At 48.4% G+C, this 22,938-nt stretch overlaps 1 protein-coding gene across 4 annotated transcripts; it reads right to left on the reverse strand.

Annotated features, from left to right (window-relative positions):
- Positions 1 to 17: 17 nt before the first annotated feature.
- Positions 18 to 20,069, reverse strand: SLC25A48 (solute carrier family 25 member 48). 4 transcript variants are annotated; one of them, XR_009968373.1, is made up of 8 exons: positions 19,911 to 20,069; positions 18,870 to 18,913; positions 15,018 to 15,089; positions 14,205 to 14,457; positions 13,270 to 13,518; positions 11,953 to 12,086; positions 9,021 to 9,238; positions 8,444 to 8,577 (listed from the first exon to the last, which is right to left on the reverse strand). XR_009968373.1 is itself a non-coding variant. In XM_062638062.1 (8 exons), the coding sequence occupies exons 1-7, from the start codon at positions 19,954 to 19,956 to the stop codon at positions 9,116 to 9,118; spliced, it is 921 nt and encodes a 306-aa protein (XP_062494046.1). In that variant the 5' UTR covers positions 19,957 to 20,069; the 3' UTR covers positions 8,445 to 8,577; positions 9,109 to 9,115. The 4 variants fall into 4 exon arrangements, 3 of the variants coding, with proteins under 3 accessions (XP_062494047.1, XP_062494045.1, XP_062494046.1); XM_062638062.1 differs by having other exon boundaries at positions 8,445 to 8,577; positions 9,109 to 9,238; XM_062638063.1 differs by lacking the exons at positions 8,444 to 8,577; positions 9,021 to 9,238 and adding an exon at positions 18 to 325.
- Between the last annotated feature and the right edge of the window lie 2,869 nt (positions 20,070 to 22,938).

Consider the following 22,938-nt stretch of genomic DNA (forward strand, 5'->3'; position numbering starts at 1 on the left):
GAGCAAACACGCACTGCGCTGTCACATTTGGAGCAGAAAGGAGTGGATGCAGTAATAGTCCCAAGTGACCAAGATGGTATTAACTTGGAAGTTCTCTCAGATGGAGTCTCCAAATCAGGTTGAATGCCTCATAGAGCTTTCTCTGGCCACAGACGTTTCCTCTTTTCCAAGTTGCACACCCTAGCACAGCAAGTGGTAACCCTTTTAGACGCTCAGAGCTGACTTTTAAGCTTCCCTGCTGCTATGCCGTAAATAGCTCCAAAAGCTTGAGCCTTCTGCTGGTCAGTCCAGCTGGATGATGAGTGCAATCCCTCTGGAAGCTATCCTGGAAAGAGAAAACATCGAGTTGCAATCTGCTGGGTGTTTTCCCTGGCATTCGCCTACCAGCAAGGGATTCATTTGGTGAGCACAGCCCCACTGCCTGCCTGGACACCAAGGGGAGCGGAGCAAGATCTGCCTGCTGCTCCTCTGCCTGGCTGCTGCACACCCAGCTCCTGGCTGGGGAGGATGCCCCCTGCTCTCACTTTGAAGCTCGTCCTTGGGTGATTTAATGTGGGAAGTGTGCATCCCATTAGGCAGCTACAGCTTTCACACAGGCCTCAGGGAATACCTAGAAGCAGCCAAGGACCCTCGCTTGGCAAGTTAAAGCTGGCAGCTTTCAAAAGGCATATTGTGGGGATGCATGCCACTCCTTGAGCCAGGCAGTGGCATCTTTCAAGGCACTGGGTGATGATTAGAGAAGGGCTAAAATCATTGCTTTGTGATCGAGAGCCTGTGATTCCCAGAAAATCAATGGAGAGGCTTCCAGGATGGGTAGGTCTCCCTTGAGGAAACAGCTTTTTGCTCAAGCGAAGCAATGGGCGTGCTGCTCTCTGTTTATTCAGCCAGTAAAGCCCCTCGGCAAGAGCTGGAACAATGTAGTTCAAAGCATCCATCCCTGAAGGAAATGAATGATGTGAGTAACATTTGCGCTTACAACACTTGGTTTCTCAGATGGTCAAAAACCCAATTTTAGGTGGTTTTAAATAAAAGAATTTGCAAGCATCTTTGATTTAGCCCAAGGTTGTGCAAGGGATATGGCAACAAGCCATGAGGAGACAGGGACAAGGAGCTCTTCATGACAGCCAGGAGGTTTTAAGCAAAATACATTCATTAGAAATCCCATTTAGTGCAGTAACTGCATGTCATTACGTTCACTGGGCAGTGAGCAGCTCAGATAACTTCCACCCAGGCCTATAGCCCGAAAGGATGAGATCCATGTATTTGTTAGGAGTTGAAACTCAGAATGGCAGAGCTGCTCCCCAAGCCTGTGGTTCCTCCCCATAATCTCCGTCTGCCAGCAGTGCCAGTGTTATCTCTACATCTTTCCATATCTGTTTGACTGCATAGTGAGATCCGTCTCACTCTGTTGTTGCTCCAGGGCAAAGAGGTGACAAGAGAAGCTGTATTCCATTCACAGCAGATCAGAAGTTACCAGAAGTCAAACTGGCAGAGAAAGAACTTTCCATGTATTGGTTAGAGCAGCGGTGGATTGGGCACAGAAGAGTGTGATGCTGGTTATGGCTTCTCTTTGGAGAGTTTAGGCTCTATTCATAGAATCATAGAATAGTTAGGGTTGGAAAGGACCCTAGGGTTGGAAAGGATCATCTAGGGCATGGGCAGGGGGGTTGGAACTAGATGATCTTAAGGTCCAGCATTTAGAGACTGATCTAAAGACCATGGAAATTAATATATGCTGCCATTCCAGCAAAAATACCTGCTTTTTTTCATGTAATCTTTAAATATTTAGGTTTGATACTTTAAAAGTCTTCATTTTGATGACCAGTGTGTTAAATGCAACATCCTCATGTTTAGGTATCTGGTCTCCCTCTGTTCCTCTCCCTTAATCTCTCTTCCAGCAACACAGGCCAACATGTAGAGGGGAAATAGAGGTTTTTCAACCATCACTCAAAAAACCAAAACAACGCTTCATATTAGATTCAGTAGCCACATTGCCGTAGGTAAGAAGGTGACTGTGAGTGCACTTCCCTCTGAGGTTGCAAACCCACAAGCCTCAAAAGGCCGGCTGTCAAAGTGGGGAGCCACCAATGCTAAATCTGGTCTTTCTGAGGCTTTTTGCTCCCTTTTAAGAATTCTGGCTGAAAAAAATCAAACCAGAACTGAAACCTTAATAAAGGTCACCAAGCTCGAAAGCAGTGTGTGCAACAGCACGTGAGAACATCCCCTATATTGCCATTGGGAAACCTGAGTGGGGATATTCACTGTGGTCAGCCTGAGGCGGCATATCATATATCCCCGTACTTCATATCTCTTCCCTGCACACTAATGGCTATAGTAGATGATCAGAGTAAGGAAGGGGCAGAGAGCTCCATCATCCTGGGTGCTGCCAGTGCATCGCATCAGCTTAATGTGCCTGGTGACTCTTGAGTGACCAGATTGTAAGACTCCAGCCAAGAACAGGTATTTGTTGCAGGAATAGTGACAGGACAAGGGGTAGTGGCTTCAAGGTGAAATACAGTAGTTTTAGATTAGATCTTAGGCAGAAGCTCTTCCCTGTGAGGGTGCTTGGAGCAAGCTGCTCTAGTGGAAGGTGTCCCTGCCCGTGGCAGGGGATGGAACCAGATGAGCTTTAAGGTCCTTTCTAACCCAAACAGGCTGGGATCCTATGATTTGGAAAGGATGGACACACGGAACTCTCCCAATATGTTCCTATGATCTCTTACAAATAATTCCCTCTGGTGCCTTTGGAAATCTTCATCTAATGTCCTGTCCATTCCTGGTCGATATGTAAATACTTTAGCATATATTCTCTTTCCATGCACCTATTTTAAAGCCAGGCTGACTGACCAAATATGCTGCACAAACATCCAAATTCCAAATCACTGTTTTGACCTGATATTTGACCTCCCGGTTTTCTGAGTGCCAGAAGAGAATTTACACCCCACTGCAGCATTTCCAAGAAACTCTGAACAGTTCTGGGGCGTTTTAATATAGAAAAAAGGAAACGTTCCCTGTAAAGGAAAAACAAGATAATGTACGGGCTTGTTTTACTGATCAAGATCTCACAGAGACCGCAAACAAAGAGGTGCTATCGATAGTTTCATTTTCCAGAGATAAGGTGGCTTGGAGTATAGTTTTCCCTTTCTTTTAGATAAAGATGACATATGCTAGTGTAGAAATAAAGGAAAATAAGGTCATTCTAATTCCTCCACAAAAGGGTAAACCATAGCATAGTAATAGCACAACTGCCTATGACAGAAAGGTGTGTAAAATCCAGATGAGCTCAGGGAGCATGTGACAGGTTGAAGAGGGCATTGGCACCTCCTGATAGCCACACACAGATGGACCACAGGATGTCCTCAGGACTCACCTTAGCTTCTGTAGGTAATGGGGTTCCATTCCTTTCAGAAGAGTTTAAATTTGGTTTTAAACCATTTGAACTGACTAACCACAACTAGTGGTGCTCAGGAGCAGCGAGATGGGGGAGCACACCTCAGAGGGACCTTCAGGGTCATCCTTGTTTCATGCTGTAGTACAGTCGCCGGAGCTCTCCTGAGCTCCTGACAGGGAAGCCAAGCTTTCCATGCTGCAATGATATTTAGCAAGAGCTGAGGCATCTAAAAGCAAAAAAAGCCCTGAGAGCAGCATGCCCATGCTGGGCATTGCCCATATTTCAAGTGCATCTCACAACCGACAGTACCCAGAACTAAGCAGGAAAAAGCAGGAATTTTCCACAAAGATCACCAGTTCTTTTGTATGTAAAGGTTTTCCTGATGCCGTTGCTCTCAGTTCAGGATCCTCTTTCACACCAGGAAAGAGAAGCATTGCAGAGCACTCAGATCATAAATCCACTCACCCTTCCTTGCTTGTCCCACTGTGAGATGACCCTGGGTGCTGGATTTCCCTCTCAGCACAGCATGCAGAGGAAGGCAGAACATGCAGAACAGACAGACAGCACAAGGCATTCGCTCTGTGGCTGCTTTAGAGCCCTCCACCAGCCAGATTTCCATTGCAGCTTGCTTTTCATGCTGGAAGCATTGAAAACCACTGCCGACTGCTTGATTGAAACACAGTGATCTCAATTAAATAATGAAGTAAGCACGGGTGTTGGTTCACACATAGCTGCATGAGTAAGAATAGCCTGGCCCTCTTACGTAAGAGTTGGCAGGATTTCCTATACTAGATACAAAGTAGGCTACCTTAGTGCTAGAATGTTTTGAAACATGGAAGAATAGACCATGAGCTGGTCCATGGAGATAAGCTATGTAGGTCCTATTGCTTTTACAGCAGGCATTTCTATATCTTACCATGAAACCTCATATGGGACCTCTGAGACCCCCTTAAAAAGATGTTCTCCTTCTGCTGCATATATGGCTCTTAACGGGTTGTTTGTCCCACTAGTGTCTGATCTTAGAACTACTGCAGGATCTCCAGTGTAAGAAAAATCAGTGTAACTGCTTAAATTTCCCCTCACTGCATGGCTTAATTCCTTGTGAAGCCTATCTCTAGAATGTTACTTTACATACTACTTAATCCAGGCTGGCAGTGATCAGTCTGTACTCTATAGGAGCATATATAAGAAGAAGATGGCTTTAGAGAAAGGAAGCTGTTCTTGTGCACTTTTATATTCAATTTAGCATCTTCTTCCCACTCCTCTCTTTGAATCTCATCATTTCTTCTGACTCTACCTTTTTCTTTATGGGCACAAGACAGCGTTGGCCTTCTTGTTTTGCATGAATGCAGTGCCTAGAGACAAGTCTCTACTATAACAACCTCTACAACAAAGCAAAGAACTTCAGATAAACCAAGGAGCTGTAACGTATCTTAGTGCCTGCAAAGACATCACCTACTCCTGTGTCTCAAGTACAACGGGAAAAGAGAAAATGACATGGGAGTTGTGATCTCACCTTCCCAAGGTGTTGGCACATCAGGAAGGGACTCCTGAGGCATGAGAATATCCCAGCCTGGCCAGGAGCAATCACAGGGATGGCTTCAGCAGGCACTAAAACCACTGGGGTGCCCTGGGAGAAGGACATTATAGGTACCCAGCAACAGGGATGCAGGGGGATACACAACCTTCTCCTTGCCCCCTGGCCAAAGGCAGCCCCATCCTGCTCCCACTTTGTGAGCATCACGAAGCTTCTCCCACCACCAGAGACCTTCCTCTGGGTCAGGGATTTTCACCAGAAAATTGGTTTCTGTTTGCTTTGCTTTCTTCACATGAGGAAATAAACCACTGTTACCTTTACTCCCTACCATAGCATTACATAGTATATAAACTGGAAAAACAGCTAGACAGCCAGCATCTCATTAAGTTATACGAGGTGTCGTAAGAGCTGGAACACCACCAGCAGCGTGAAAGTCAGGCAGTTACAGGTTTATGTGAGGCATGACAGGTCTGAGTATGCTTTCATATTGCAGGCAAGAAGGGCATAGAAGTGGGTATCCTGGTTCTTCTGGTCTGCCTAATCAGTTTTTATCTATTCCAGGAGTCACTGCATTTAATGTTAGAAATGTGGGGCTCTGAGCATCTGTGAACAAGCCATCAAGCAGATAGATTCTCGCACTCCATTGTGCATGGTGCTGGGGAATGCACCACAAAGGGCAGGTCCCTGCAGCCACTGACAGAAGGTTGGGTCCATATCCTGAATTCCATTGATACCAGGGATTTTTTTGTGTAATGCAATGACAAAATCACCAGCATATGCAATCAGTGCCCTGCACGAGGGATCTGAATCAGCTGTATTTATGGCTGTTTGCCTGCCAGGCAAAGCAGTGTTTAAAACCCCATCACCAGGTCCCCAAAGAGGATTCCTTAAAACTCCTAATTTCTATCCCTAGATAATGATATTAGTATCATCGCTACAAATTAATGTATTTGATATATCGTAAAGAAAACCATTGACAAAACACCCACCTGCCAAGTCTCTGTGTGCATAAATTGTAATGCCTCATCTTCGAGGCATGGGGTGACCCCCTGCAGCAACACCCAGCCCCACCGCAGGATCTCTGTCCTCAGTGACACAGCCGTACACTCACTGCTTCAAAAGCAAGAGTAAGATATTCGTCCGCGTGCTGGGATCCCCCGTGATCCATCACAGCGATGAGTACAACCATACCCCAAAAGCTGCTCATCCCAACCCTGCTGTTCCTGGCCCAGCATCAGCCCAACCTCCTGCGAGGCTGCTGTCACCCTCCAATCCAAGGGGAATACACTAGGGAAGCTATTGGCAGGGCTGGATCACCCCAAAATCACCTGCGCGGTGCCCACTGCGGGGCTGCCTATTGAGAGGGGAGCGTGTGATGCTCTGACAGCAAAAGGACCTGGCGTTGAATGAAGACAAGACGGCAGCAGCACACGGCCATGCTCTGCCATGAGCGAGGTTGCCATCATGTGGCCAAAGCTTTGTATTCACTTTCCAATCACTTTCCATGTCTTTATGTTTTCCCTCCCCATGGCGGGGGGGGGGCTGGAACTGGATGACCTTTAGGGCGCCTTCCAACCCAAACCATTCTATGAATCTATGACTCTAAATCCTGAGCATCCATCTCAAAACTGGTTTAACTGGATGAAGAAATCAGGAAAACTCACCATACAGCTCCAACGTGGGGCTTAGGGCTTTACATCTCGGGGAGCACTGGGCAGACCAAACCTGGGCACTGAGAGGGCAGGATCATTCACATACACACCTTGTTGCAAACCTCATCAGTTTAATGAATTCATTCTACTTTATGGTGTATATAATGTATAATGTGGGCAGATTAGCACCACCACTTACTTGCATTGAAAAACAAACCTCTCCCAAGTATTATCCTTGGAGACATATTGTGCATCTAAAGAACATGTTTTACATCCATGTGCGTTAAAACAGGTAACATGGAATAGATGAAACCTTAAATGCAGCCAGCAACAAATTCTTTTGTGAAGGTTCATTAATTTTACCCATATTGTTTGTCAGTTCATGTTGTCAAGCTCAAAGGCATCGTGCGCCTCCTCGCCTGCATGTCCTGAGATGAAGCAACACCGGCTCTTTCTCCCACATTTAAGGCCAGTTTTGGGGGAGGCCACGCTTCTGGTTTTAATTCAGGCCCCAGTAAAGAGGAGCCCAAGGTTGGGAACCCCCTTTATGAGTAATGCTCAGAAACCTGAGGTTTTAGGCACTTTCTGCTGAGGTCTTCAAGTCTTGTCACCAATTCCTCCATTCACCCAGGGAAGAGGATACAGGAGTTTCTTTTTCCTTCTCCTCCATAAAGGGGGAAACCTGGACGGCTGCTCCAGGTTGTCTTCAGAAGCTTTTCTTGATGGCGTCTGCTAAACCCATCATTGTGGGACTTTTCCCCTGGAGCTCTTCTCCAAGAGAAGACATGGGGAACCATTCAGTGCTGTCCCTGAATGGTCCTGATGCCACATGTCCCTCTGCATGTGAGGCTGTTCTCAGCCTCTCCTGCCAATGCCACTAGAGTCCTTTTATCCCAGCAGAGATGGTTCTTCTTGGGTTTCGGCACCAGAAGCTCCATGCTTAGAAAAGAAAGCATGGAGACACTGAACAGCATAAACAGAAATAGCCACAACATAAAAGACCCTAGAATAGTTGAAAAGCTGAGGTAGACCAAAGAGAGACCTGGGGCTGCCCCAGCTGTCTCAGTAGGATTGCAGCAAAGAGCTGGACGTCTGAAGCTGGCCTGTGTATTGTAGAGAACAGTTTGGGATAAGCTCTGCATCCCTCAGAGACCTCCTTTGGTGCTGCAAAGGGATGCCTGCAGGGTTTGGCAGCTGGCAGGTTGGATTGTTGTGTCAGGAAGATCAGGTCTAACAAGTCACCTCTAGCAGGTCCCTGGAGGGCTACACAAGATGAGTTAGGTAAAGCAATAGCCAGCCATTTATATGACTTGGTTTATTGTTTTCTGAAGAAAAAGAGCAGCTGAGCCTCTAATTTAACATCCTTCCTTTTCCCAATTCAATTTATACCTTAGAAAACAGAGAGGTTGTTGAAGCCCTTCACATTTTTTCCATGATAATGTGTTAAATTGTGGCAAACGGGAGAGTTCTGTGTCCATTCGTATGGGTAGAGTCATCCATTCTTTTGATCCTGAAAGCAAGCCAGGATTTGGTGGGAATCCAGCCCTTCCTGGACCAAAGGGCCCTGCACACCCACCTCACCTCCTCCTTTCCTTGCTCACAAAGAGGAGCATTATATACAATGTCATACAAATGATGCTCCGTGGCTGATGTTGGTGGGTTGGTTTGGGTGTATCTCACTTGTGGGTAAGGGAAGCAAGTTGTTCTCTTGGCTCAATAGGAAAATGTCACTGGTGATAAAGCCCAACACCACCGTGGGGATTATGAAGGTGCTCTGAGACAACAGAGGGAAAGATGTGATAAGAAAACAGTCTTTGGATTTGATGGAGCTGGTGCAGTTTTCAGTGTCCTCCAGGGACTAAGTCCATGGCAGAAGAGAAAGCAGATGCTGTCGGTGCAGGATGAGAATCTTCGGTCAGAGCAGCTGATCCCTCTCCAACACCACACTGCTGGTTTGGCTCAGGACAGTAGGAGGATTCCAGGTGTTCCCAGCAACACTTTTGGAATAAGAAAGAAGGAGGTTTATGAAGTACTGCAGGAAAGAGCAAAGACTGCCGAGAATGAGTATTAAACTGTTAAAAAGGGTCTTTAATTGGATATTTTTAATGCTGCTCCTTTACGCAACCCTAGGTTTATGAGGGAAAGAGTAAAACTGTGAGTTGGTGGTCAAGACACTTCAAAAGGGCTTAATTTCAGGTCTTTATGGGAGGCTCAAGGGAGGAATTGATACCGTGCAGGGACTTAGGTGAGAATCATATTTCACAACTTATAAAACATTAGAGAATATTTTCCTTTCAAATTCTCTTTTGTGATTTAGACCGATGAAAACAATCACAAGAATCAGTGAAATTCCAGGAGTCTGGAATAAAACCTAAATCCATTGTCTGCTCCACATCCCACAGACCCAGGTTTGAAAAGCAACTATTCAGATGTAGGTTACCTGTCTTCCAGAGGATCTATACAATTGCAAGTCCATTTGATTCAAAGATGAATTCTCTAATCAAGCTAAAGGGTCTTTATGTGCTGACCTGGAAGTTAAGGATTGGTCTCAGTTTGGTCTCTTTTCATTGCTTTGAGGGAAAGTTCATAGCCAAGAAACATGGCTGAACACATTGGGAATCCTCGCACTGCATTGACCGTGATGCCCCTAAAAAAGACCTGTTGGGGATGGAAAAAGGTTAGAGCATAGGAATATATGGGGTCTTTTAAGAAGAAGAAAACAGTGAATGAAGTCATAGTGGGATTCTGAAGAACCAGAATCCACTCTTGCTGCTGGTCGTTGCTGAAGTCTGTGCTGGAGAATGGAAAAGTAATGGCAAAAGTCACTGGTATCACTGAGCTCTGTGCTCCCATCTGTATCTGCCCAGAGGAGGTACAAGAAGTAAAGGGTAAAAAACATCCTTGTGTAGAGCAGAAAGCAAGAAACCCAAAATGTGTTCCAGTGTTGTCCTACCTAGCTACAGCCCCTTCTTCCCTTGGCACAGATGAGTCCATTGGGATCATACAAACCCTGCGGTACAAGGAGGCTGTTGGTTTCATGCAGCAAATGCTGTTTCCCAGGGCTGGGTCTGTGGTTGCAGAGGAAAACCAGGTTTACTTTGTACCGTGCTCAGAACCGCCTCTCACCACCAGCTTTGGGGAAAATACTTGATGAAAGCTGGTATTTTCACATAAGGGTTCCTAAAAGCCAAGCTTTGGTGCCAGCATTTTCTTTCATTAAGATAGCAAATACCTGCAGCCAGTCTTCCTCATTCTGCTCATATACTGGTTTTGAAAAGATGCTGGCACTTACAAGAGTGAAAGACCCTGTGGCTTTTGGGTGCTTGAACAGCAAAGTGCTTTGTGGAGAGTGGAGAGGGGCCCTTGTTGCTCCTGTTTACAAGACAAGGGTTGCAGGGGGCATCTCTGCTGGCCTGTTTCTCACAGAACCCCTGCTTTAACCACCCAGGCGCATCGCTGCGGTCACTAATCTAAACACCACGTCTTCAAAATGGACTTGAAAAGTCACATCGGCCAAGCCAGCCCCCTTCCAGGCTTTACAAAGGCAAAGCTCCCGTGGCTGCTGTACGGAAGCATGGAATATCTCAGCTCCAAGAACAAAAGCCCATAGATTAAAGTGTCTCGTGAGCATTTCCCTTGAAATACTGAGCTCTGCTAAACACCACCGTATCTTGTATCCAGTAAATCCAGTGCGTGGTGCTGCCTTGCACAAGGCAGAATTCAAGTACGTTCGCATAGCTTAGGGTGGAGTTTGCTAACATGAAATTGCAATATTGGGATATTTAGGATATTATTGATTTATTGGGGTGGTTTATTTTGTTAAGAAAATAGAATTGTCTGGGAGGAAATTCCATTTTCTTGTGCAGTATCCAAGCAGTAACACAAAAGAGCCAAGTTAAATGAGGATTTATGAAGGAAAGCCCAGAGTCATAAGCTTTTCTCTTCAGAATGAACACACCTGACTATGCAGAAAGAAGAGAACTGTGCTGACTTGGTTGTGTGTATACAGGCAATTACTTCCAGCACTGTGAATGCTGTTCCTTTGTCCCCAGATGAAAACATCCAAACCTGAGTTTGCCATTTGCCAGTTGTGTGTCTCCTTACAAGAGAAGGATCCAGTCTTATCACCAACTGCTATGCAGGCCTGTTGCCAGCTTTAGTCTGCGTGCCAGGCATGACAGCAACAAAACTGCAACCAGCGTGGACCTCCAACAAAAACAACTGAGTGTGCCTGACTGACTTGTTAATATTCAGGCAGGACAAGGCAGGTAGGGGATGAGGATGGAAAGAGAAGGGAAAACACAGGGAAATTCCCTTTTCAAACACGCTCTGTTTTACTGTGAAGCCACATGCCAAAGTGAACACGCAGGGCAGGCAGCCTGCATAGAGCCTGACCCTCCAAGCACAGTCTTTAGCATCTCTCCAGGTACTTGTACTTCATAGCAAAGTGGCTTTCTTCATTTACCAGCAAAACCCAAACCAGACTGCAGGCCCAGTGTCAGCTGGCATAACATCGTGGCATGTTGGCAGATACTGAAATCACAGCGGCTTGTGATTTTGGAGCTTAGTTTTCTTTCTGTAACCTGTTACTTTGCCCTCCGAATGTGAAAATTAGCACTTTGGAGCCAAGAGCCCACGTGATGTTTTGGTGGCAGCTTAAGTAGAGATTTATTTCAATATCAGGAGACATCACTTCTCGTAGCCATGCACTGGCAACGCAATAAAGCTGCAGACCCTGGTTCTTTGCCATCCACCTTTAGCTGAGGCAAAGCTTGCAGGCAGAACAAACACCTTTTATTACACTAAGAGACAAAGTCAGAAGGACATGAGCTTGGTTTTGGCACACAGCCCTTCTTCACGTTGGAAACCAAAGCAATTCTGATTTAAGAGCATTTTCAACCAGCTCTATCTTGGTGCAAAATGAGGGCGGGCATTGCAACAGGCAGCATCAGCGCCACCAAAGCATTACCCAGGGTGCCACTGGAATGATTGCCCATTGATTCCAGTGTCAATGGGAAACATTTGACCTCTGCATTTTATAAAAGCAATCACAGAGGTGAGATTTTCAACCTCTGATTTATAATGTCAAATCATACTCACATTTAAATGCACTGACATGAAGTGTTATTGTAAGTTAATTACACCAGCAGACTGTGACCCCCAGTCATTCATTTTTCCATTGCTGTAAGGCACATTATTACTCTATTGGGATATAAAAGAATCTCCACTATAATTACCTACTGTCATTATTATAATCACAGTAATGGGCTTTAGCTGCCTCTCAGCCCTGCAGAGAGGTTTGAAACATCCATTGTACTTTCCAATTAAAATTAAATGCCTAATACCCAGGCTTCACTTCAAATATCACTTACTTTTAAGCCCTCGTTCTGGTAGCTCTGCAAGATGCAGTCAAGGGTCCCTTTGTACTTGCTCAAATAAACTCCATCAGCCTGAAGCCGACTTTTCACAACGTCCATTGGAGTAGCAGTCCCCCAGGAAATGGCTCCTAGAAAAATGCAGAAGTATTTGAACAGTTCCTTCTCTCTATTTCCTTGGTTACAGTCAGTGAACTCCGACCTTCACCTCTCCTCTACCCCATTGTATTCATGGGGTTTTCACTGCAGGGCATTCAGCCTGCTCAGGTGCAGGAATGGTATTTCTAGGAGCAAAGCTCCCTGTTTCTGTATGGAGCACTGAGGTGTTGGGGGTGATGCTGGTAATCCAATGCAGGCAGTCCAAGGGTGTCCTCCATGATGCAAATCTTCTGCTGTGCTTTTGGTAGAGCGTAGACATGTTGTGGGAAAAGCTCAAGCTGCAGAAAACCTGGAATCCTCAGAGAATACTGTTGAAAACCAAGGTTTGAGCTGAGAAAACAAGAGACAGCTCCATCGCATGTAGGCAGGATTACACCCAACACAGCTGAGCTACCTCATCATTCTTATAAGGGAACAGGCCATTTACATTAATTAGCCTGCAGCTGAGTGGGATTTTTTGCCTGACAAGGTCAGCAAGCAACCCCAATGCATGGCTGTTGGACAGACAAGAGTTTGTATGGACCAATATGAGTGTTGGGGTATGATGGAGAACTGCCCAGATGGGTCAGGGCTCTGTTTAGTTGCAGGAGAAACAGAGATGGCATTTTGTGCTCATTACCTGAGCTAAAGATTGACTTTCCTTTAGGGGTCTGTGATTAGAAATAGCCAAGAAACGGGGAGTGGGTGCAGGGGTGGCTTTATACATGGGAGCGCGATGAGAGATGTACGTCAGTCCTACTGCGGGTGTACACAGGGAAGAATAAGAAGATTAATAACAGCCAGCTCTGCTTCTGCTGCCTGTGGGTAGGGCGCACACCCTCCTGGTGGGGAGCCAACAGGTTGAAGTCCTCTTCTGGAGGCATCTTGGCTGCCTGGGGATCACTGGCAGTGTGATGTGCAGGCTGCCGTGGGACATCCAGGGAGATGAAGGTGCTGGCTGTGCTCCTTCTCGCTGACATTGAGCCTGATGAAAGTCTGATAACACAACTTCCATAAGGCTTGCCAAGTCATAAAGAGCAGCTGTGGTGCCAGGAGATCTGGCCCTAGGGGAAGGAGCTTCCTCATCCCCATGTCCTCTCCTGGTGACCCTATAATCTCCCCTTGGAACCTTCCCATCCTTGTTTCGCCAGTGTTGAGGGAAACAAAGGTGCTTACCTGCTACTCCCCCTGCCAGCCAGATGGAGGAGGGATTAGGGGAAATGCATCCATCAGGGGTAATCCAGCCACAGAAGATTGTGTAAGGGATGAAATAGAGGCAGTACCCAGGAACATCCCTCAAAAGCATTGCTCCTGCGCCTCGGTATATTCCTGCTATCCCCTCTTTCTGTAGGACTGTCTTGATGCAGTGAATTGGACCTCGATACACAGGAAATCCAGGAACTGTGGGCTTTAGTTTCATGTTTGCTGCAAAACAAAGAGATACAACTATTATAATAAACATATTGCTACAGAACTGCTCTCAAAAGCCCACCATCATTGATGAGAAATCACTGCCATCCATTTCTTTCCCCTGGATCATTACATAGTGGGTGGGGAAAAGGTTTAAGAAAGGGAATGCAGAAGGAAGCATTTTTAGCTCGATTCATAGAATCACAGAATGGTTTGGGTTGAAGGCATTACAGATCACTCATTCCAATCCCCTGCCACGGACAGGGACACCTTCCACTAGAGCAGGTTGCTCCAAGCCCCTGTGTCCAACCTGGCCTTGAACACTGCCAGGGATGGGGCAGCCACAGCTCCTCTAGGCTTCCTAATAACCTAATCTAAATCTTCACTTTCAGCTTAAAGCCACCCCTCCTTGTCCTGTCACTACATATCCTTATAAAGAGCCCCTTTCCAGATTTCTTATAGCCCCTTTAGGCACTGGAGCTGCTCTAAGGTGTCCCAGAGCTTTCTCTTCTCCAGGCTGAACCAGCCCAGCTCTCTCAGCCTGTCTTCAGAGGTGTTCCAGCTTTCTGATCATCTTCATAGCCCTCCATTGCAGTGGTACGAGGCAGCAGGGAGCCAGGCCTTGAAGCAAAGCTGTCCTAAAGCTCCCAGTGAACACCAAGGACTGGCAGAGAAAGGAAGAAGATGCTCTTTCTCCCTACCTTGGATGTACGGCTGCGTTTGCATCTGGAGCCTTATCTTTACCAGGTCCACAGGAGTGCCGATACCCACGGAGATGAACCCAGCCACCATGCTGGCCAGAGCCACGTCGGCGAGCACCGGTGTGCTATCCGGGTCTCCGTGCCGGAGCTGGCTGAGGAGCCGCTGCGTGTTGCTGAAGACACCGAACACCACGGAGCTGTAGACAGCCATGGTGGCCAGAGGGAAGGACATGCCTTTGAAGAAGCCAACCACCTACCCAGGGAAGGGAGCCGGAGTTAGGAGGGTGAATGGGACTGAGCAGCGCAAACCCAGCTTGTCTGTGAGGGTAGAGATGCAAATCCAAGCAGCAGATGTCTCCTGAACCAATCGTCTGCACAGGGAAATGAACTGATACTGCTAAAGGCTTGTCAGGATTGTGCAGGGTACAGGATATGCTGGAAGCACAGGGACCCATGTGAAAGTCCCTGTTATGGACAGCTTCTGTCCTAGCATCACCAGACTCAGCAAAATACCTCCAGTAGAGCTTTCCCAGCAGGCACATGCAAAAGAGCCACTGTGGATGTAACACCCTGACCCATGTGAGGACATTTATCCCTCCATGCCAGGGATCTGTCTTTTCCCTGTAGAAGTACCCAGGAGCATTGCCTAGAGTTAAGCAAGAGAAGAATGTAGGGATTTACAGGCTTAACTGCATTGACTTGATTGATTTTCATATAACTGCTGGTGTCAACAGTGGTTTTGTATAATTGCTTTATGTGTTTAGCAATTGATCCATTGATCTATTTGCATTTTCAGTAAGATAAAGTACTTACAGACTCATTTCTGTACACAGTGAGAACACAACTGAGTGTATTTCCATAGCCTTGCCCAGCTTGCAAACGAGTCTGCAAAAGACATCCATAAAATGTGATTAAAATCCCATGCTTCCAGCCCAGGGAAACTCATGCTACACAAACAATGTGATTTTTGCTTTGAGAGCAAATCATAGAATCACAGAATAGTTAGGGTTGGAAAGGACCTTAAGATCATCCAGTTCCAACCCCCCTGCCAAGGGCAGGGACACCTCACACTAAACCATCTCACCCAAGGCTTCGTCCAACCTGGTCTTGAACACTGCCAGGGATGGAGCATTCACAGCCTCCCTGGGCAACCCATTCCAGTGCCTCAGCACCCTAACAGGAAAGAATTTCCTCCTTAGATCCAATCTAAACTTCCCCTGTTTAAGTTTTAATCCGTTACCCCTTGTCCTGTCACTCCAGTCCCTAATGAAGAGTCCCTCCCCAGCATCCCTATAGGCCCCCTTCAGATACTGGAAGGCTGCTCTGAGGTCTCCACGCAGCCTTCTCTTCTCCAGGCTGAACAGCCCCAACTTCCTCACCCTGTCTTCATACGGGAGATGCTCCAGTCCCTGATCATCCTCGTGGCCTCCTCTGGACTTGTTCCAACAGTTCCATGTCCTTTTTATGTTGAGGACACCAGAACTGCACACAATGCTCCAGGTGAGGTCTCACAGGAACAGAGCAGAGGGGCAGGATCACCTCCTTCGACCTGCTGGTCACTCTGCTTTTGATGCAGCCCAGGATACGGTTGCTTTCTGGGCTGCGAGCACACACTGAAGCCAGCTCATGTTCATTTTCTCATCAACCAACACCCCCAGGTCCTTCTCCGCAGGGCTGCTCTGAATCTCTTCTCTGCCCAACCTGTAGCTGTGCCTGGGATTGCTCCAACCCAGGTGTAGGACCTTGCACTTAGTTGTAAAGAAAACAGAGTGATAAAACAAGATAGATGTGCATCCACAGGGCTCAACAGGACCGCAGAGGTCCGAAGCATTCTGCAACATCTGGAATCGGTGACTGTCAAATTGCGCTCCAGTGCAGACCAGCTACCTTGGCCCAGGACAGCAGACTGGTGTGCGGTGCTCTCCTTGGCAGGGTCCTGATCTATGTGGAAATTGGAGAGTGATGTGGTCCTCTCCATCTGGGGACTGTTAGTGGAGGCTGGGATGTATTCTTAAGGCATCCATCTAAAGGTGTTCTAAAGGAGAGGCGTGCTCCCCTGGCAGGCTTTCAGGGTCCTTCTGATCTAAGGTAGATCTTAAGACATACATATACTAAATGGAGCTGAAACAATTCAGCTCTGTCTCAGGAATTGTCCATGCTTCACTTAAAAGTACATTTTTACATCATTTCCCACAAATGTTCCTGGAAAGCAATGGTTACACACCTTCCAAACAATGCCTACAGCAGCTGGGTGAAATGGTGCAGCAGTCACGACAAAGCCTGTATGGTTCCACATGCTTTCCCCTTCTCACATATATCATATAATCATCACAGAGTGGTTTGGCTTGGAAGGGACCTTAGAGCTCATTCCGCTCCAACCCCTGCCACGGGCAGGGACACCTTCCACTAGAGCAGCTTGCTCCAAGCCTCTGTGTCCAACCTGGCCTTGAGCACTGGGATTCTATGACCAGCACCATCACCCTGCAAGCGCCTGCCCAGTGGGGTGCTGCGGTGGGACCACGCTAACAGGGTCACCTCTCGCTGTTCCATGCTGCTGTCTGAACAGGCTGAGGACCGCTGCTCTGCTCCAGGCTTAGCCACAGGCCATGGGGAAGGCAGCAGCAAAAGCAGAGTATTTACCGAGCCCTCACAAACAAGCTGGTGCTCATGCAGTGCACAGTGCACAACCCCAGCAGGCCCGGGCCATGGGGGCAGACCAGTGCCATGAATCACACCAGGGGTGATGGAGATAGGGGAGAACCACTGGGGAGTCTGCCTGCACCCTGAGCAGGACAGGACAGGGCAGCCACAGTGCACAGCCCTGCCTTCCCTCTTGGCTTCATCTGAATGCTTAGCCCAGACATTTCCATTCTGCCTCCATGGGCTTGTTGTTTTTTCTTTTACACAGTAACCAGGTATTTAGAGGTTCAGGTTAATGCATTTTTTGAGTAACTGAGGGAAACGGAGTGTCCTCACAAACTGCTCCTCGCACACATGCCCCCCCGCCAAGCTGTTAACACCTGGCACTGAAATCCCTGCTGGCATCTCCCTCAAAGTCAGTTGATACCAGCATGGATATTCCACAGGAAAATCCTCCTTTTTGGTGTGTTTTGATTAGAAAGGGCTCCGGGGTGGTGCCCAGAAACTGCAGAAGGTTCCTGGGGAAATGAATGCAATGTGGAGGATGAAAAGGGAGTACATGTAAAACTATTCAGTGTGGCAAGGCTGTGGGAAAAAGCAGCTGCTTGGATTTGATGGAGGCTGCGATATGGGGAAGGGGCCAGCTGAAGGAGGAGACCTGCTGGATGGGAACCCTGGTGCGGGTACCCCATACCCCATCCCACTGCCTCCTCTTCCAGGTGGGGAAGGACACCCCCCCCCCCATCCCCTGGATGCTGCAAATGCTGCTGAGCTGCCCCATTGCTGGCTTAGTGCTGTGTAAAACACTCTCCTTTCCACCTCCCTTCCCCTAAATTTGGAAAGGCAACAAGTCTGCCTGCTTGGTATTCCCAAGCAACAGAGGTGTCAGCCTGGCACTTGTCTTTATAAGCGCTGAAGGATGGGCTCGTTCTTTCTTGGCATCCAGAAACTCGGTGCTTCCCAGCAGGATCCTCTCTCAGTAGCTGCCAAACTCCCCCAAGCCTGGCAATGATGCCCTGACCTCCAGCCTGAGGTGGAATTGCCTTGGCAACCCCCAGCAGAGCCAGCCTGTGCTGCCCATGCCCATTGCTGGGGTGGCACAGGCAGCCTCATGGCTCCGCTGTGTGGGGTCTGCATCCATCCTCACATGGCAGTGCTCCTGGGACTGATACCCCCTTAGCAGCTTAGGAAGGATAGGGATGGCAACCATCTCCTGATCCCAGGGTGCGTGCAACAGGGCAGCTGTGATGGCTTGGGAAGGGATGTGGCGTAGCTCTGCACTGGTCCACCCTCCCCATCGCCCTCCAAGGGTCTCTAAGGTGCAAACGGGAGCACTGGCCCTTGGGTTTGCCACATCTGACAGCCCTGCCTGAGGCCAGCAACAAGGCTGGAGCCAGAGCAGAGCCCACGGGCAGAGCAGTGGAAGGAACAAAAGGACTCAGAGCTGTCTATCACACTGTACAGAAAGAGAAAGGAATGGGTTCTTCCTCTGTCTCTGCATCAGTGGGGTAAATCAGCTTGGTTGGGTCAGGCTGTACTGTCTGCATCATGCTAGCAAATATCTTTTTACGTGTCTAAATCATTCCCTCTGTGAACAGCTGTCTTGCAGGAATAGTAAATACCATGTCTCATAGCACTGGGATAACAACTTCAGCACTCTGCCCTCCCAGCATTGCCAGCACTAGGAGAACATGTAAAAATGTGCCTGCAGCAAAACAAATATAGTTCCCCCGTTGCCCTTTGAATACTTGTCTGTAGCAAAGTCCAATAAAACATTGTCCGAATTGTTTGTTAAACCACACATAAGGCAAAGCCAGGTTGAATTTTCAGCATTCATCCTCACACGTATCAGCCAGTTCTTTCAGTTTCTCATTCAAAACAAGCATTGAAGAGGAAAAAAGTCTATTAAAACATTTCTACCCAGGCTAATTCCCCTTTGGGGTGATGGGGTAAGTGAAGGTGTGAAGGCTCCCTGTCAGTGGGGGTTTGTGTGGTGACAGGAGAACATGGTTCAAAGTGGTTTACCTTGATGGTGTCCAGGGGGTGACCAACAACAACGCTGGCAGCTCCTGGGGATGGAAACAAAGCGTTACACAAAACACTGAGGATACTTTTGTGATGGAATGGGAAGCGATGGGTTTATAGGGAGAAGGAGAGATTTCCATAGGAAATGTCCCTTTTTCTCCTGGACATTGCAACCTTGAGGCTGCCTGCGGTCCAGTGCTGTGATGTAAACTGCTGGCTGCTCAGCCCCTGGACGTCCTGTCCCAGTCCCGGGGTGTGCAGCAATAGCATGGGGTCAGCAGGGCAGGGGGAGTGACTGCACTGCCTCCACACGCTGCAGGGATCCAAAAACCAAGCTGCTCACCTAACTTTTTGGCCGAGGCCCTGTGCTTTTAGAGTCAGCTAACCTATTGGCCTGGTCAGGATCCATGGGCCATCTCACACCCCCTTCCTGAGCCTGGTGTGCCTCAGCAGAGCTCTGGTCTGCGATGAACGGTGTGTGATAGAACCTCTGTCATGCTGCTTCTGCAGTGCATCCGTGGCAACTTAGCTGTGCACCTTATCAGCTATTAAACACAGTGGGAACCCTCAGTACTGATGCCTCTACACATCCTCACGCTTCCTTCTCTTTCTGGTGTCTGTTTCCCCGGTATTTGCACTCAGCATTGCCAGCAGACAGGATCAATATCCCTCCCTGGCCATCAGCCTGTTTGCCGAAGCAAGACCGCGGGGTCAAAGCCCTGCAGAACCTTTTCAGGGTAGGGGACTGGGGGACCCAACTTTGCCACTGCGTGCCCCGGAGCTCCCCTTCGGTGCTTCCAGCGGGGGGAGCCGGCAGTGTGCAGTCACAGCCGCATCGCATGTACCGGTACTTCAGTTTTAAGTATCCCGTCCGTGGATATCGCATTAAACTGCACTTGCGAGGCAAAGCAAAGCAAAGCAAAGCGCACATCCGCTGGTGCGAGCGCGCCGGCCCGATGCACAGCTCATGGGTACCACGGGGGTTTACGCTCCCGTTCCCCCTCGCTGCCGTCCTTCCCCCGAGCCCACCGCATCACTTACCGCCCACCCAGCCCGCCGCGAAGTCCTGCAGCTGCACGCTGTCCATGCTGCGCTCCGAGCCCGCCCCGACGGGCGGCGGGTCCCAATCGCCCGGGGGTCCCCACCGAAGAGCGGTCCGCACCGGGCAGGCGGTGACAGCGGACGGGGTCCCGTGTCCCGTCCCGTCCCCCCCCCCCCCTCTCCGGCCCCGAGCCGTGGATCGCACCGAGCCGGCGGTCCCCGTCGGGCACGGGGTGACACCGGACGGGGCGGTCGCACCGCACCGGGGTCCCCGCAGCAGCCCCGCCGGCCGCCGCACGGTGTCTCACGGCCGCCGTGACATCACGCACCGGGGCTTAAAGGCGCCGCGCAGGGGCCGGCGATGGGAGAGACCCGGAGGGACGGGACTGGGACAGGGGGGGCCCGGTCGGGCGTAGGGGGGGACTGGGGTTTATTGTGGGGACGAGGGGGGAGGTGAGCGGGGTCAGAGCAGGGTCCTCTGCACGCTGGGGCTGGTCCCATCGAGGAGCAGGAAGAGCAGCATCCTCCAGGCAACAGGGATGGGGGTTCGGGATGCAGGTGAAGAAAAACAAGGGGGGGGGGCGGGGGTAACCATGCTATAAACTCCTAAATTAAAGATGGCAGCCCAGAGATAAAGAACACAACTTACACAGCCTTATTCAACTGAAAAAAAACATCCCCATTTGCTTCATTGGGATCACACTGCCTCGTCTTTTCAGGAGATATCCCCAATTTCTGTATTATCTTTTCAGAAGATGTCCCCAATTTCTGTATTATCTTTTCAGGAGACACCTCCAGTTTCTGTACTTTGGCCAGTGATGAACAATTGCTCCCTACCCCATTCCTTCTGCAAAGCATTCACAGTTTTCTTACAGCTCTATTACCCATTTCTCCCTCACTCCCATCTTTCCCAGAGTCAAAGCCCAGCTCTGTTTAGTTCACCTTTCATACAAGAGGCTCCTTTTCATCCTCAGTCCTGTTTTAATAAACCTTTGAACAGGGCAGCCAGAACCACAACTGATGGGGAGGAACAGGCCCTGAGCAGCTTAAAGACATTCTCTGTCTTGATCTCAACCCCTTTTCCAGCAATTCTTGACATGCCTTTCTGATTGATGCTGAAGACTGGGCTTGAATGGTAGATACCGGATGTTGAGCCCAGCCTGGCTGTCATGCCCCTGTGTGGCACTTCCCATTAGTAAGAGTCTTACACCTGAGTAGCCACCAGCCACTCAACAGCAGGACATCCCTCTGGTCCCTAACCATGTTCCCAATATCCTTGTGCTCACCAGCTCCATCAGAAAAGTCCTTTTGGACGTCAGGCGCATGCCTTTGCTCTGCAAAACATGCGATTGCCCTTTGCCACTGCACAGATATATCTGTCACACCAGGCTGTGATTTACTATAGCCCAAGGCAAGTTTTGTTCTATGGAGGTCAGATTTCAGCAGACAGCAGTTCCTTTGAGGCTTTCTAAAATGATTGGCATCTGGTTTGCCCAGTTGCCTTTCTGGAATACCAGATTGGGGTTTGCAGGATGTTTTCTGTCTATATATTGGGCTATGGAAAATGTTGATAGTTCATAAACAAAGAATCCTGAATGCCAAAATACTGCCTGGAAATAGAAATGTTTCAGTTTTACTTAAATAATTGACACTTGAATTTCCATTCATAAATGAATATATTCCACAAAAAGACCTTAAGACAATGTCCCTTTATGTGCCTGCACGTACACCCAAGAAACCTTAGCACTGAGCTGGCTGAAGGGAGCTTTTGTCTAGACATTGCTTATAGCAATTTGATATTAGGTGCCTGGTTACCAGCTCAGATCATCTACATCTGAAACTTGAGATCCTTCAATGTACAGAACAATGCACTTTCTCCATGAGGAGGGGTTTCCTCCAACCCCAGGTTTCCAGTGGCACAGAGCAGGTTGCAGGGAGACTGTGGATAAATGCTGGGGACAATGTGTGTGCACAAGCCCTGTGGAAACTTGTCAGTTATATGTACAGTAGTGCAGAAAGGGGATAGTGTCCTCATTTGTCATGCATATTTTCTTGCAAAGCCAAAAGGAAAGCTGGCTGAATGAGGTAATTTTCCAGATAGCAACATTAAACATTAATCCTTTTTAACTGTAACACGTTCCCACTCCAAAATCAGAACATCTGCTAACTCAGGGAGAACGATGGAGATGGTCTTTGTGCGATGCTGCACCAAGAGTTGAAGCCAAATGTTATGGAGACTTTATAGGAAACAACTTCTAGCCTAGAAGAGGAAGGCAGGGAAGTTGGGATGGACACAGAGATGCCCTCGTAGATGTACCTGTGGCCATGTTCACCCCAGCAGCATGCAGGATACTTACAGCTCTTGCCATCGGCTGCAGTTAGCAGTGCCCATGGACCTACAGATTAGTCCATAAGCAGGCAGAGACCTGTGCACATGCTCAGAGTGGTTAACTGAAAGAGGTGAGATTTAGATTAGATGTGTAGAAGAAGTTCTTCCCTGTGGAAGAACCTCTGTATGGAGAGCTGGGAAGGGATCCATCCTTCCTGCTGCTCTGGATTCCAACCTGGGCTTGTAGCCACTCACAACTGCTAGTCAGAGGGAGATTAGTGTGGTTTCTGTTAGGGATGAAGAATCCTCTTTCTCCTGCTAAGAGAGGGAATAGGGAGATTGCCTCATCCTGAACACTCTTGTTCTGCCTCTTCCCCCACCACAAACCCATTGTTTATCACTGTACCACACTCTTTTGACCAGCTTATATTCCTTCCACAGGAGATTCATGATGCTACTGGTGAAAGAGAGGACATTCCCCCCCATCTTACCAGAAGATGTGTATTTACCCCATGTGAGCTCTGCAGTGCAATGACTGAGGCAGACTCAGTAACTTGTGGTAGATTCACATGTAACCACACTGAGAGTTAGACCCAACTCAGCAGGGACAGAATATGTTAGAGATAGAAGGGGTTGATGCATTTCTTCTCCAGCTGCAAAGGATTTCTGGACTAGGATGCATTTCACTGGAAGTACAGC

The sequence above is a fragment of the Pezoporus occidentalis genome, unplaced genomic scaffold (genome assembly GCF_034315485.1).
Source record: "Pezoporus occidentalis ecotype Australia unplaced genomic scaffold, CSIRO_AGI_Poc_V1 ctg55, whole genome shotgun sequence".
In the NCBI taxonomy this organism is placed as follows: domain Eukaryota; kingdom Metazoa; phylum Chordata; class Aves; order Psittaciformes; family Psittacidae; genus Pezoporus; species Pezoporus occidentalis.